This window comes from Exophiala oligosperma (genome assembly GCF_000835515.1).
Source record: "Exophiala oligosperma strain CBS 72588 unplaced genomic scaffold supercont1.2, whole genome shotgun sequence".
NCBI classification, from domain to species: domain Eukaryota; kingdom Fungi; phylum Ascomycota; class Eurotiomycetes; order Chaetothyriales; family Herpotrichiellaceae; genus Exophiala; species Exophiala oligosperma.
This window is the reverse complement of record NW_015622819.1, coordinates 3,388,441-3,402,864: the sequence shown is the minus strand read 5'-3', so window position 1 is coordinate 3,402,864 and position 14,424 is coordinate 3,388,441. Positions and strand designations below refer to the sequence as shown.

The following is a 14,424-nucleotide window of genomic DNA, read 5'->3' as shown; positions in this document are numbered from 1 at the left end:
GAGGCGATATGTGCAACGTCGGACTTTGTGGAGGATTTTCTGTTTTGGTCAAGAAAACGAAGCGCGGAGACAAGCTATATACGCGGAAACGTTCTTTCGAGTTGCTTGACAGAGTGGTATCGGTGAAAGAAACGCCTCAAAGTAAAAATGGTAGATTGATAGTTAATCCGTCATCCGATAGTGCTGATAACAGTCATATTAATTGGGGATTGTCGGTGGCTTCCAAGGTTTATAGCTCGGTGGTGGGCGTATAGTCGCCGTCAACGGTCATCATATTCCATCATTGATATGACCTTTCTCCCAGTCAACGGTTGCTTTAGAGTCAGTTTTACGCCCGTGCCAATTGAAGGGATGTTATTCCGCATCGTTGAACCATTATGGAGTACAGGCGATGGTGTCCTAATTTGGCAGTCTGCTTTTGGCCGGAACGGAACAACATCGCACCGTCGGCCGCGACTTGCATCCCCGAACTGTTTTACTGTGCAATGTATTCAACGACGCTGGTCTTGAGAACGATGATATCTGCTGATATACTACTACTCATGAATGCCTCACCATGGCTCACCAAGGCAAATATGGCGATATCGGCTAAAACAAGACTGCCCTCTCATGTAGCATCTGGGGGTAGCCTATTAGCCGGATTCTGCCTCGACAGGACTTCTGTGGTATTCGAGACGGTATCAGCATTGGCAGGATCAAGGATGTTACCAATCGGACTATGAGATCTGCGAGTCAAGATCTCCTTGGCCGTCAGGGATGAAGTCGTGCATTTAGCCCCGTGTTAGATCTGGGGCTCTACTGTCCACCATGTAGTGGTTGATATCGCGGGGGAAATAGCCTGAACAAGTTCAATGCTTTTCCCTGTCGCTACTTCTAACATCACTTCTCGACCTCGTCTCCAACGGGCCTGGCATGAAACGACATCAGATCAATATTTCCGACGTGGTAGTACTCGGTCATGTCGTTCGTGTCCTGGGCATCGAACGGTCGATGCATGAAGAGACCTATGTACGAAGGATCATGTCAAGATCTTCCGACATACCCATTCACCTGAGACGAAGGTTGAAGGGCTCTGATGAATAAGACACACCTTGCTTTCCTTCCTACCCAGTGTACTAATTCTTTTGCACTTCCAGAAAGAAGTCACTTTCCAGACAGCCGTACCAACCATGCGTGCCTCTTCATTCTGCCGCGAGATCTCGAACATGGTATACATCCAAGACCGCGCCCACCTCCTCCATCCTGTTTGAGGATCGACGAGCCTGGAAACTGGAAACCGTTCCCGAGATTGTTGATTCACAGCTGATTATTTACCTTCCACGAGGTATTGCGCCTCAACTTGCTTGCCGGGACATTCTACCATCTGTATTTTTGCTTTCCAACTCGATAATGAGAGGAGGGCTTGTGGTACACGCTTGCTTCAAGCCGGGGGTAGCACCTACGCAAAATGCTGCAAGGTCAGGAAAGAAGGGCCTCGATGAAACGCATTCAAGGACATACTGGAAGAGGAGAGAACCCCTGCTGCTCTAAAAAGGAGGAGGTACAAGTACAGGAGGCTGACACTGTGACCTTGAATCATGTGTCCAGGAATGGCTCCGAGAACATTGGTGTAGTATTCAGCAAACAGCTTATATTAAGCGCCGACTCGTCGCTCAGAGTAACGAGCGTTGTCAACCAATTGTCTACCTAGGTATTTACCTGGACTGCTGAACGAAGCTCGACATCCTTGACCCGGGGCCGAAACCAACTACGATATCAATGGGTATGTGCAACAAGCAAATCGGAACAAGGCTTCTATCTTGGGATCTGCAAAAGCCGCAGCTTGCAGCTTGGGGATGAGGTCGCGTAGGTAAGCGCAGTCGTGGATGGAACACCAACCTCGACTAAGAAGGTTCGCACCATTCGCAAGTTGCAGCTCTGACATGGGATGTGGCATGCTACACACTTGGCTAGGAACGATACGAACAGTCATTATATGATGAAGCAGAAATACAAGAAGGAAGATAGTCCCGCAGACGATTTGCCGGTCCACTGGATGGTGTGCAGCTGAATGAAGCGGTCAAGTGATGATTTGGTGACCAGTGCATTTGGGGCCTTCTACGTACTACTGGAGTACAGAGTGCAAGTAGGTCTCTTTAGTGGCCAAACAGTGGCTCTGCTTTAGTGGCAACCCCCCCGCATCTACCACTCCTCCATCTCCACAGACGGCACGAGCTCAAGCCAGGGAGTGTATGGCATGGGCATGTCAAGTAACGCTCCTAGCTGGGGTGTGTTTGGATCAACAATGCAGAGAACAAGAAAAAGACGACAAGACAGTGCAAGAGTATCAGGTAGAGAGGGGAAATGAGAAAGGGTGGATTAATGGCGGAAGAGAGATTACTATGCCAGAATTGCGGCCTTACTACGGGTACAGGACTTCCCCGGTACCAACCTACTGTACAAACACCTAGGAAGGCAGGCCCAATTGTGGCCTATAGGCACCTTTCTGGGTATCTGCCAACCCCGGGGCTTACCTGTACTCGCACCTATAGGGGGTCACTAGTGATCTTAGTGAGGCAACCCCCCCGGGATGTAGCTCCCTCGCTCCCTGTTCCCTCTCCAGGTATACCAAGCTTCAATCCCTGTCCAAGGCTGGAAAAGATGCACCGTCAACCAGCCATGAGCAGTTCCAACCCCGGGCAGATGCATGATTGATTGGACTCATCGTTCTCGTCCCCAGGTCTTTGCTCACCACGAGGCACAGGACCCAACGAACTAACAATTTAGGTACAGTCCTGACCTTACGAGCAAACGAGCAATACTGTTCAATAACGCTGCAACTACGACCAACCAGACCCTGCCGCTCCTCTCTTCCTTTGCTCCTCGGTTTTTTGCCTTCCACTCTTCGGCACCTTCAGCCCGGACTGACTACGCCTAGTACGAAGCACAAGAAGGCTACGCTTTTTCTTCGCTTCTCTGTGGAACTGGCATTGGTTACACTTCCGCTCACTTTTCTGGCTACAGGCATACAGTCGTGTACCATTTGTCGGGCCCTTGCGCTACACCATTGCCGCGTGCTGTTCCTACTTCCACTCATGTGAGCAAAAAATCCAGGCTCCACAATCCATTTTATCACCACTCGACGCCCGCGCCACCGACACCGGCATCTTTCTCCATTCCTCCTGCTGGTACGGAGTAGCATCGCCTAGACTCCAGACTGTGGGTGGCCCTGTCTTGTGCTGTGTGCTCTTCACTATTGCATACTTCGTCCACCACTCCTACGGGCGACGACACCAGCAATTGCCTGCATCCTCTGAGATATGACAGCAGCACTCGCTGTAGTTGGCGTCGCTCACGGTTGCTATTCAACATGCTCTCCCGCATTCCCCCACAATCCCACAATGGCTACGCCGAATTCCACGATTACGGCCAGAGGCCCGACATGATGCAGTCTCAACCGCAGCAACTCTCCTCCATACTCCACTCCAGTCAACAATCTTATGAGATGGGGTCCAATCTACAGGCAGGCCGCAAGAGGAGGGAGTCTGAACTGGACGGGAACGTGGCCAACGATGCCTCGGCAGTTCGCCGCCGAATCAGTCGAGCCTGCGACCAGTGTAACCAGCTGCGCACAAAGTGCGATGGAAAACAACCATGTGCGCACTGTACCGACAATTCTCTGGTGTGTGAGTATGCTCGAGCTCACAAAAAGCGCGGAAGGGCGCCCAAAAAAGAGACGGATCAGAACGAAGACACGGTCATTGCGAACGTTCCTCCCGCACCGAATGCCGCGACAATGAGGCAAGACCTTGGTGTCAGGAAATATTCCAGCACTTCGTACACCACACGAGATGGCCTTGTTGAGCTTGTCGACACCAACGGTATGCCTTCGAACCACACTCCACCGAGTGCGACATTCGACACAAGCCACCACAATCAAAACAGTTTCTTTGCCAGTTTTGACCCTACGACCGGCATGACCATGAACAATGGCGGTCCAATGCACGATATGGACCAGTCGTTGGTACCACAGATTACACAACCCCGAAGCATCGATTTTGCCGTCCCTAACCAAGCATATCCTCCCCCGTCTCTGGATTCTATGCACGTCCAGGGCACTACCCAAGGGTTCGGCTTTCCTTTGGGAGACGACTACTCCGTCGCATTCATGGGCAAGGCGCCCATGGTTGAGTCGCCGGACTGGTTAGCTCTGACCTCTCCCATGTTTATCAACGAGCCCATGCCCACCCAGCCTCGCATTACCGACACCCTCCGATACCCTGTCCTACGACCTCTCCTTCCGCATATCGAGCCTATTATTCCTCAAGCTCTAGCATGCGACCTTCTAGAGCAATACTTCACCAGTTCCACCTCGGCCTATCTACGACCTGCCAACCCGTATGTGCTTGGCTATATCTTCCGCAAGAAGTCCATCTTGCACCCTACTGATCCTCGTCCATGTACGCCTGCGTTGCTAGCCAGCATGCTTTGGACGGCTGCGCAGACTAGTGACGCCGCTTTCTTGACGAACCAATTGGATGCTCGGGCGAGAATCTGTCAAAGGCTCTTGGAACTGACCATCAATATGCTCAAGCCATTGGTTCACAGCCATCCAAACACCTCTGCACCCACCCCTACCTCTAGTTATCCGCAACTGCCACCTAATGATGCAGGACTCGGCGCACTCGTCGTGCCATCACAAACGAATGGTCACGGCACCGACCGTGCACAAATTGATAATCTAGCAACCTACATCCATCTCGCTACAGTAGTTTCTGCGAGTGAGAGGAAGGCGGCTAGCTTGCGATGGTGGAACGCTGCTTGGTCGCTCGCTCGTGAGATCAGACTCGGTCGTGAGCTACCACCTAATCCCACTGAGGAAGACGGCGAAGAGAATAATGCTACAGATGGCCACACCGGGGACGGACGCAAAGGCTCCATGGACGAAAATCGTCGGAAGCCCACCGGCTATGTGTCCGAAGAGGAGAGAGAAGAGCGACGACGGACGTGGTGGCTCTTGTACATGCAAGACCGACATTTGGCGTTGTGCTACAATCGACCTATGTTCTTCCTCAACAAGGAATGCGAAGGTTTACTGCAACCGCTCGATGATGATGCTTTTCAGGCAGGCAAATTTGAGCGGGCATCGGACCCCGCTCATCGAAGGCGAGGACTGAATATTGAATGCACCTCACACAGTGTATTTGGGTATTTCCTGCCTCTGATGGTCATTCTAGGAGAAATTCTGGACCTCAATCATGCGCGTAACCGCCCTCGCTTTGGTCCCAGAGCGAACAAGGCCAAGAATTGGGATGAGCATACTGAAGAAATTGTTCAGCAACTGGAAACGTATGGGCAGAGTTTGAAGGACTTTGAGGCTTCAGGGGGTCACCTTCCAGAAACGAGCCACAACGATGTTGTTACACCCTCGGTCGTATCTGCAGGAACGAACGAGTCACACAGTGCTTCGGAACTGGCGTTGCAGACCAAAACAGTGGTGGCGTATGGTACGCACATCATGCATGTGTTACACATCCTGCTGACCGGCAAGTGGGATCCTATTGCTCTGCTGGACGACAACGATCTCTGGATCTCATCACAATCGTTCGTCACAGCAACTGGACACGCAGTCAGTGCTGCGGAAGCGGTTGCCGAGATCATCGAGGATGATCCTGACTTGAGCTTCATGCCGTTCTTTTTTGGTGTATATTTGCTTCAAGGTAGCTTTTTGTTACTGTTGTTCGCAGACAAACTGCAAGGTGACGTGAGTCCGGACGTTGTGAAGGCTTGTGAAACCATTGTCAGAGCTCATGAAGCTTGCGTTGCCACATTGGATACCCAATATCAGGTAAGTTTCTTCTGGTATCCGGACAATGTCAACACAGTTGAGTGGAAGCTAACTTTGGAATGCAGCGCAATTTCCGCAAGGTCATGAGGTCTGCATTACAGCAGGTCCGAGGGCGCATTCCGGAAGATTTAGCTGAGCAGCAACACTGGAGGCGCGAGGTGCTCGCCTTGTACAGGTGGACGGGCGATGGTACAGGTCTCGCTTTGTGAATATTATGTATATATGATATCCCACGGCACACACTCGCTGGCATTGGTGAACGACCCTTCTTATATGGGTCCATAATGATGACGAATTACAACGTAAACAAGGGGTCAATAGTGATGACGGGAAAATGGAACGCGGCAAACTTCGGAGAGCAACATACAAGGCATTCCAAGTATCAAAATAACTGGATATGAAACATCTGGCTCGACTCGTCTGCAACGAAATTGTTGTGGATGAGGAGTGGAAACGCTTTTCGATAGCACCGCGAGCCTTGCGGGTCGAAAGCGTCTTGATGATTCCCCGTATCGGCCATTGATGGAAATTTGCTGGAGTAATCCCGCCATCTCTTGTGGCAAAGCAGAGACAAGGTTTCACATCGAGATAACAAATGCCCTCGCTATGGGCCTCGTCAGCAATCAACATGGCGCAGAAATCAGGTCTGGGGACGACTCGGAAAATGACCGAAGTCTGCGGACTCGGGACAAGGCATCGCGGAACTTGAGACTGACAAGTTCCTTTTGGTTTACTGACAGAGTGACAGTGGTGAACTATCGAATTATACCTACATCCGAAAACTTTTTGCGTACTTGTACCAATTACTTGCTTCATATACTAGTGGTCGATAGACAATGGCAGCCGCAATGTCCGAAGCTGGACCACCGGTATCTTGGTGTCCTGGCTTAGCGACTCGAGGCTCTTCCAGACAAGGTTCGGTGGAAGAATCTCACATCGAGAGGTGCTTGAGGCGCTTTAGGCGCCTGACCCTGCAGCCACCGACACGTTCTATTGGCGATGTGGCTCTGCCAGAGTCAGGCAGTGGCCAAAACCCAGCCAACGAAGATGGATCTCCACCATCCCCCGTTGGGTTACAACTGCTGTAGGTGGCACCCGTCACCCAGCACGGGAGGGCATGGAGAAGAGCATACCAGAGGTTCGGAAAGGACCTCGCGGTACGGGCAGCAGCCTACATCCAACTACTCACTGCGAATAGAGGATGAAACGGAGAGAAGAAGATGGAGAGATCAAACCACGCACTCTTTTTCTGGGAAGCAGTCCGAAACCATCGACTGCCTGGGAAGATGTCTCCAATCACGCGACAAGTCCTGGCAATACGGAGTCGTTTACTCCGTACTACCTTGAGTATCCGAGAGCTAAGTACGAACAGAGAGGGTTTTTTCTCGCGGCCTGGCAAGTCTCCTGTCGCCGACGTCTTGCCCCTCCTGCCATCCCTCGCTTCATTCTCAAGATCGTAACTGTCATCGATCACGTACACTTGTCGTCGCATAACATTCTCCCTGCCCTTTCTTTCCCATCTCTTTTGATCCTTCCTCTCGCTCGACTCATCAATATCCCGGCCATTGCGCAACAGACAGAGTGATGTGCGTGAATTTCACCGACACTCGTTACATCTCACCCTTGCCTGTCTTTTTTTGATTTCCAGTAAAACGGATAACTGAATGGGTCCCTGTTGATCGTCAACCCGCCCGGCCTCCCTCGCGTTCTAATCAAATGATCGCCTGTCGCCTTCTACTATTCCAGTCGACAACTGTTCCAACTTGTTACTACGGCTGATACCGGGGCTGTTCTACGTGGCGCCTTACCAGCCTGTTCATATCGTGAACCATTGTTGACTGCATCCAACGGACTGGGTCTTCCAGTCTTGTTGCTGACGGCATCAACCGAGAACCATTTTACCACTGCACCGGAGACACTTCTTGGTTGTCCGTGCCTATTTCCAGCCATGCCCAGCCTACCTGTCACGCCTGGGGCTCGTGCACCAGGTGAGTTCGTCCTTGTCTCAGCATAAAAATGTTTATCTTATCATGGGGAACGCCAACTACTGTCAAATGTGCAACGGATATGCAAGCACTTCTTTTTGGCAATGTTGGCGTTGCCATATGAAGCTGACGTCTACATCTGTTGACTCCATTCCTCCTCTTCGGTTAAGCTCATCCTACCCGCGGCACGCTTATCTGACCTCTTTTAAGAACATATGTCCATGATTGCTAACATGCCTTACTTCTTTTCCATTTCAGATGATTTCGACATGGCCAAGTTGCAGAAGTCTCTCAAGCAACGACAACGCCATGCCGTTCGAAACAGTGGACACGTTGCAAAGCTGACCCCGGCCGAGATTCGGTCACTTAATCACAATGCCCTCGCCTCGGCAACTGGCAGTCAATCCAGTTCAAGAGGATCGACGCATTCGACCTCAAGACGCTCGACCAATGCCACGCCACCTGCCACGCCGGAGGATCATCCTTCTAGAGCTCAGGCACAGAAGCATCGCGACTCGATTTCTCGAAGGTCGACGGTAGATATTCCAACACCACCTCATACTCCCAGCGGACATCGAAGACCATCACAATCCAGCACGCGTAGCCACAGCCATACCCCGATCCAAGGACATGCTCACGGACACATTCATGCTCCAAGACCACGAGGTCATGGTCATGCCGCATTTATGGCTGCCAATGGGTTATCCTCACGGCCATCGAGCTCAGGATCTGGGTCTTCAATGTATCGTGGGCTTCCCACCTATCGAGGCCCCGAAGTTACTCACCATGTGTCAATGAACATGCTTCAGCGACCAGCCGCCGATATTGTATCAAATCCTCTTTCCTATTTCTCCAGACCGCGGCAAAGCGTCGTAAGTACATCACCAGAACGGTCTCGGGCTCCCCAGGAAATGCCTGGGTATCAAGCACCGACCGGGCGCAATAATTCCGTTTCCAACATCAGTACGATATCTTCTCGGCCTCCTAGTCCTCCTAGAGCTACAGATTCCCCTGTATCGATGATGAACCACGATACCGAGCAGTTTCCGGCCCTGGATCTTGCTGACGATCCACATAACCAGCCCAAAATCCAAAGTGACGACGAACAACATCCTGATCTATCCCGACCTCAAGCTGAGGAACCACCCAGTGAATTGCCAGCACAGTTAGTACCGGAGCTTCAACAACCCCCAGCTGAAGAAATCCCGGAAACGCCTAAGAAGGAGCCGAGAAAGAGATTCACCCTCAACGGTGCCCTTTTTGGCGGAGACAAATCCCACAGCAATAGTCCAGAGAGTGCGGGCAAACTAAGAAAACTTCGGAGACGAACTTTATCTCTAGGAAAGAGTCCCGATAAAGAGAAGTCCGAAGCCCAGGAGCCACCGAACGAAGAGCAAACAACAGTGGTCGCCTCCCCTACCCAGGTCGATGGCGCAACATTAGAAGATAGCGACATGATAACACACCCTACGGTGCAGCCACTCTCTGTCACCATCCCTAGCGAGTGGAAAGGAAAGCAAAAGGAGATCCATTCTGCGCCAGTCTATGCCAGATGTTCTTGCTGTGGGAAATTGAAGAGGCCATCAGGCTATGGCAACGAACTGAGTCCAGTGTTGGAAAATGAAAACCTGCGCACGAATTTCAGTTTCGAGATCGAAAGGTCGTCTGAGAGCTCGAAAAGAAGGAGCTCAGATAGCCCTCGATCAAAATACACACCAATCATTCCGATGGAGGTTGCTAAAAACGATACTCGACAAGCCACGGTCGAACCACGGGTAATACCTACAATTCCTATGCGGGAACCGAGAGAGACAGCCATGTCAAGCCCACGAGGAGCAAAACGTCTGTCGGATCCTCCAAAGTTTGTTCGGTTTGCCAGTCTGCACGGTCGACGCAATGAAACCACCGTCATTGATGAAGAAGAAGAGACTGAAGTCATGGAGAACGCTCCTCTGATGAGCGGGGGTGAAGATCAAGGCAACGGGGCGATGGCCGACGACGTTGTCATGCATGATGAATCGATGACGAACCGACCTGTAATCAACATCGCTGCGAATGTGATTCCGGCGCAGATTGCAGAAATTGAACAGTCTCCAGTCAAGGTCGCCACACCGGAAGGCTCCCACCGTGATTCACATGCTGGATCCGACTCGGATGATTTCTTTACACCAGCCCGAGGCACGACTCCAGTGTCTGAAAGTGTCAGGTCCAGAAAAGAAAAAGGAAAGGAGAAGGATCTGAATCCAACAGAAGAAGGAAATGTGTTTTTGTCCTTGCCCCAACCATCACTGGGTCCGGCTTTTGCACGTAACAGCGAGGTTCTCAAGAATTATGTTCTCGCACGTTCGACGAGTCTAATCTTGTCCGACGCTGGTGGTGAGACCGATCTCCGTGCAACCGAGCCTGAAAAACTGCCAGCTGGAGAGAATCATCTCCTACCTACCGTTGACGGCATCCATGGACTCGACTCTACAAATCCAAAAGACCAAAAGTGGCTTTCTGAGATCATAGCGGTCTGATCATGCACATACTTTCTTGGTGCGGAATTTGTGCCTGGGGGCTGATTGCTTCAGCTTAGAATGGTACATATCTTGTGTTATACGTTTGTTGTCTGAAATGTTTTGGAAGGATTATTTTCACCAAGCGAGCGATGCTGGGAAGCATTGTAATAATGACTGAATGGGGGGCCAAATGGTTAGATCTGTTGGTGTTATTGTTTATAGTTAGCAAGCGAATGCAAAGAATGTAATTATGATCTCGAAGTCATGTTTCTGTATTGTCTGGTACCTTTTCTTACACTGTACAAAGCTGAATGAATCCCTGGTTCTCGCTCCTCGGTACCATGTGCCTTCACACACCCTCAAGATGAGCCAAAAAAGACGAGGCTGAAATTGCCCAGCAAGTTGAGGTCTTGGCAGCTGAATGTCACTTCGTATTTCTTTATTGCTTGTCAAAAGTCTTCGCTTCCGCTTTGTGTCAACGATGCCAAAAGTCTCGTATCGATCAAGACTGATCAGAACTTGAATCTGCATCGAAATGTGCGAGACTGGTTTTTTTCCCTGGCGCGAGCTTCCGGTCAGTCCTCAACAAGGACATACTCTTCCAATCCATTCCGTCCTCTGCATGACAACCTCAACCGTTGAAGAGCTCCTGAAAGAGACACAACATGATCCTGGTACCCTGGCAAGGTTAGTTGGCCATGATTGGTTCACCAGAACCATCAACCGGCATGTTCCAGACAACATGAACCATGATTTCTTCTGCTTTCGGTCGGTGGCACAACACGGTGAGTGGTGAGTGGTGAGTCGTCGTGTGGTACTACAGTCACAACTCGTATTTGTTTCTTCTTGGGGTCCAGCTCTTTCACCGTCTCTCTCCCTTTTCCCATTCAATCGAAAGGGAGATGTTCCCAGCCCATGCAGCCACCGAGCTTCAACGAATCACACATGTTATGTTTGTATGCTGGGGAATTTTTGCCAGGTCTCGAATCAACCGCACTCGTGAGGTGGCCTTGACCCTGGCACGGGCTAAGTGAAAAGGATGGTATCCCTCTCGTGGGTCAAGCACTACGCTGTTGGTGAACCAGCCCGACCGACCGTTGTTGTCCTGCCCACTTCCTTTCTCGTGTTCAGACAGACGTGTCTTTCTCAGAAAGGGCTGTGCATCTCTGGCTTTCTTTTGGCGTTGGCCGCTCACGAAAAAGGCTACGCCCAACTCTTGCTTCACTCGTCCACGGTTTTCGCTCGTTCAGCCCCCAAAAGAGGAGTTCCCCAATCATCTGCAAGAACACTGGGCAGGAATCCCTGTCTGTTGGTGGCTTTAACAAGGTTGTGCCATCGAGTACAGTACTCTCTATTCTGTCGAGTTTGATGGCTGCTGCTGCTTCTGCTGCTGCTGCTTCTCTCTCTCCTACAGGGCTGAAAAAGAAACAGAGCTGTTTCCCACCCCCCACCCTCCTTTTCTTTTCTCTTCTCTTCTTTCCTTCACACTTGCAAGGCACAACTTTCCTTTGTTGTGTTACTTCCTGTGTGAGACGAGTCTTTCCTGTGGTTCTATCTCGACGTTGAAAGATTTCAGAACACGATGGTGTCGTCTTGTCTGTTGTACCCGTTGTTGTGGTTGATTTCCTCTGTACTCGGTCAGTCAGTCGAATACAGCACAGATAGTTATGGAAACGTCTACTCTTCGACGGTTTACGACAGTGCCGCTACCGCCACTGCCACTCCGGCCACGAATTCATTGTCGGCATCAGACACAACCACAACCGCAGCAGCAACTTACCCCAGCAGTACTACACTGTACAGTTCTTATACGACTGCCAGTACGTATGATGAGTCTACCACGGCCCCTGGTACGGGTCCCACATCGACAAGTCTGCCAGCTATACAGACGGTGCCATTCACAGGTCAAGCATTACTCGTTGGGACGTAAGTTTTTTTGATTGCACCCCGGTCCCCCTCGGATTGAAAAACGTCTGAAGATCAAAGAATTTAACTTGTTTCTTAGATGTGGAATTCCACAATTCACAATCATCAATTTCCCGAATGGAGGGTCACTTGAAGTCCCTCTCGTGGGATGTTCGGATGACAGACCAGAATGTTGTCCATCCTTGAATTTCACCGAGTTTCGACCATCGCAGACCGGAAGTGATGTTGACGGGGCATCTTCTTCGACCACAGGAGCTGCTGCAGCGACGAGTTCCCAGGACGATGGCGATGGTGATTCAACCCCGACAACTTCCTCATGGACAGGTACCACTCCCAGTCCGACACCGACCGGTGTGGTGTCAATGTTGAGTAAAGCTCCACTTACGGTGTGTCCGAGGTGAGTAAACTATACACCTGGTACAACTCCAAGCCGATCGACCTCACAACCGATTTCCAAAATGACGACAGAAATGTGTACTGACATGTATGATTTTCTATGTCATTAGTGACATGGTCGATCTAGACCCAGTATGTTGGTACGTTGTTTCTCATCTTTCCAAGTCCGACCAAATCATCCCCCAAAACGTCGGGCCTTTTTTTTTCTGAAAGTACAAAAAGAAAAAGGTCAAAGTAGTATAATTCTCTTACTGACATTGCCATGTTTGATTTTGGTAAACCTACAGTCCAAGTGGATTTTCCCTTTACGGACAGAGCATAATCGGAAATCAACCTTGTGTCAGTACACTCACCACGACGATATATTCACCCGATCCATCGGTTTTGTCGTCAATCACTTCGATGATATCCGCTTCCATGGTGGCAGCTTCTACCACCTCGACACCCACAGTCAGCGTCATAATTAATCAGTTAGTTTTTTCAACTTTCCTTTCCATTCCAAGCACTACTTTTGTAAAGGGATTTTTTTTCTCTTCTTGACTTTGCCTTCCTTTTTTCAAAAAGGGACACTCTCACGGTCCTTACGGTCTCCGTCCCCCTCCCCCCCCTCCCCCCTCCATTTTTCTTGAACACTTACTGATGTTCCCCCCTTTCTGTTTTCATCTAGAGTCTTTGCTTTAGGTCTACCATGTGCCGACGATGAAGGAGAAGACGAAGACAAAGACGAGACCCATCTGAGCACCGGTTCGAAAATAGGTATAGGTGTCGGGGTCGGTGTGGCCGTTATCCTCTTGTTCTTGTCGGTCTGGGCTTGTCTGGCCGTACGTCACAGGAGACGTAAAAGGATGAGAGCTTTGGAGGTCGCGGCCACACAAGCAGGTGGTCCCATACGTCCGAGTCACCTTGATACGACGACGGGACCGACACCAAACAATCAAGGTAAACACGTTTCTACCGCCACGACCATATCTCCTCAAACCATACCGGCAAGTCCTCAACAGATGAGTCACGTCGGTGGTTATCTACAACAAGGTCACGGTTATGGCCCTGCCTTTGGTTATCAACAACCTCAGTACCCTCAATACCCTCAATACCCTCTATATCAACAACATGATCCATACGGTGGTCCCCCGAACTCGGGGTTTTATCAACCATCACAATCACAATCACCACCACCAATGTACGGTGGTGGATATTATACTCCCAACAACAACAACAACAACAACAACAACAACAAAGATGTTGTCGGTCCTCAATACTCTCCCGCTTTACCTTTACCCGTCGAAGTTGACGGTGGCGGAGGTGGTGGTGGGTTTGACGCCGATCCCAACGGTCATCATCGAGCCAGCATATCAACAGGTATAGGTAGTAACGGTCCAACTCATCCAACAAGTGACCACAATACCTCTGATTCCGTCACGGCGGTCAATGACACCACAACCACAAATACAAACACAAATTCCGTTCGACGAGGAGGAGGAGGAGAAGGTGGTGGTGGTGGACAACAAGAAAATCTGGCCGAATTAGGTGGAGATGGTTCAACGATTTCACCTCGTCACAACGTCGTCCGTCATTATCATACTTGACCAAGCTCAACGAAACGAGGAATAGTCCCGTCGATAAGGTATTCATTTGAGAATGCTCCAAGGAAAGCGAGACTTACGTTCAACGGTGTCTTCATGCAGCGACGAAGGGCAAACATTGTTCTTTTGGTCTACTCCATATCGATTGATGCTCTCTGTACCTACTATGTATTTGCTGTAATCAACACTCACTACGCTCATGGTTG

The 14,424-nt window shown here is 50.4% G+C and overlaps 3 protein-coding genes across 3 annotated transcripts; all 3 read left to right on the top strand.

The window, feature by feature from the left end:
* The first annotated feature begins 3,140 nt into the window (after nucleotides 1-3,140).
* On the top strand, nucleotides 3,141-6,213 carry PV06_02597 (uncharacterized protein). The gene is made up of 2 exons (XM_016403299.1): nucleotides 3,141-5,827; nucleotides 5,893-6,213. The coding sequence occupies exons 1-2, from the start codon at nucleotides 3,350-3,352 to the stop codon at nucleotides 6,034-6,036; spliced, it is 2,622 nt and encodes an 873-aa protein (XP_016267196.1). The 5' UTR covers nucleotides 3,141-3,349; the 3' UTR covers nucleotides 6,037-6,213.
* Nucleotides 6,214-7,226: 1,013 nt separating this feature from the next.
* PV06_02596 (uncharacterized protein) lies at nucleotides 7,227-10,567 on the top strand. Its single transcript, XM_016403298.1, has 2 exons — nucleotides 7,227-7,815; nucleotides 8,071-10,567. Exons 1-2 carry the CDS (start codon nucleotides 7,776-7,778, stop codon nucleotides 10,329-10,331), a joined length of 2,301 nt encoding a protein of 766 aa, XP_016267195.1. The 5' UTR covers nucleotides 7,227-7,775; the 3' UTR covers nucleotides 10,332-10,567.
* Nucleotides 10,568-10,935: 368 nt separating this feature from the next.
* PV06_02595 (uncharacterized protein) lies at nucleotides 10,936-14,221 on the top strand (the record flags this gene model as incomplete). Its single annotated transcript, XM_016403297.1, has 4 exons — nucleotides 10,936-11,098; nucleotides 11,960-12,239; nucleotides 12,319-12,636; nucleotides 13,303-14,221. 4 exons carry the CDS (start codon nucleotides 10,936-10,938, stop codon nucleotides 14,219-14,221), a joined length of 1,680 nt encoding a protein of 559 aa, XP_016267194.1.
* Nucleotides 14,222-14,424: the final 203 nt, after the last annotated feature.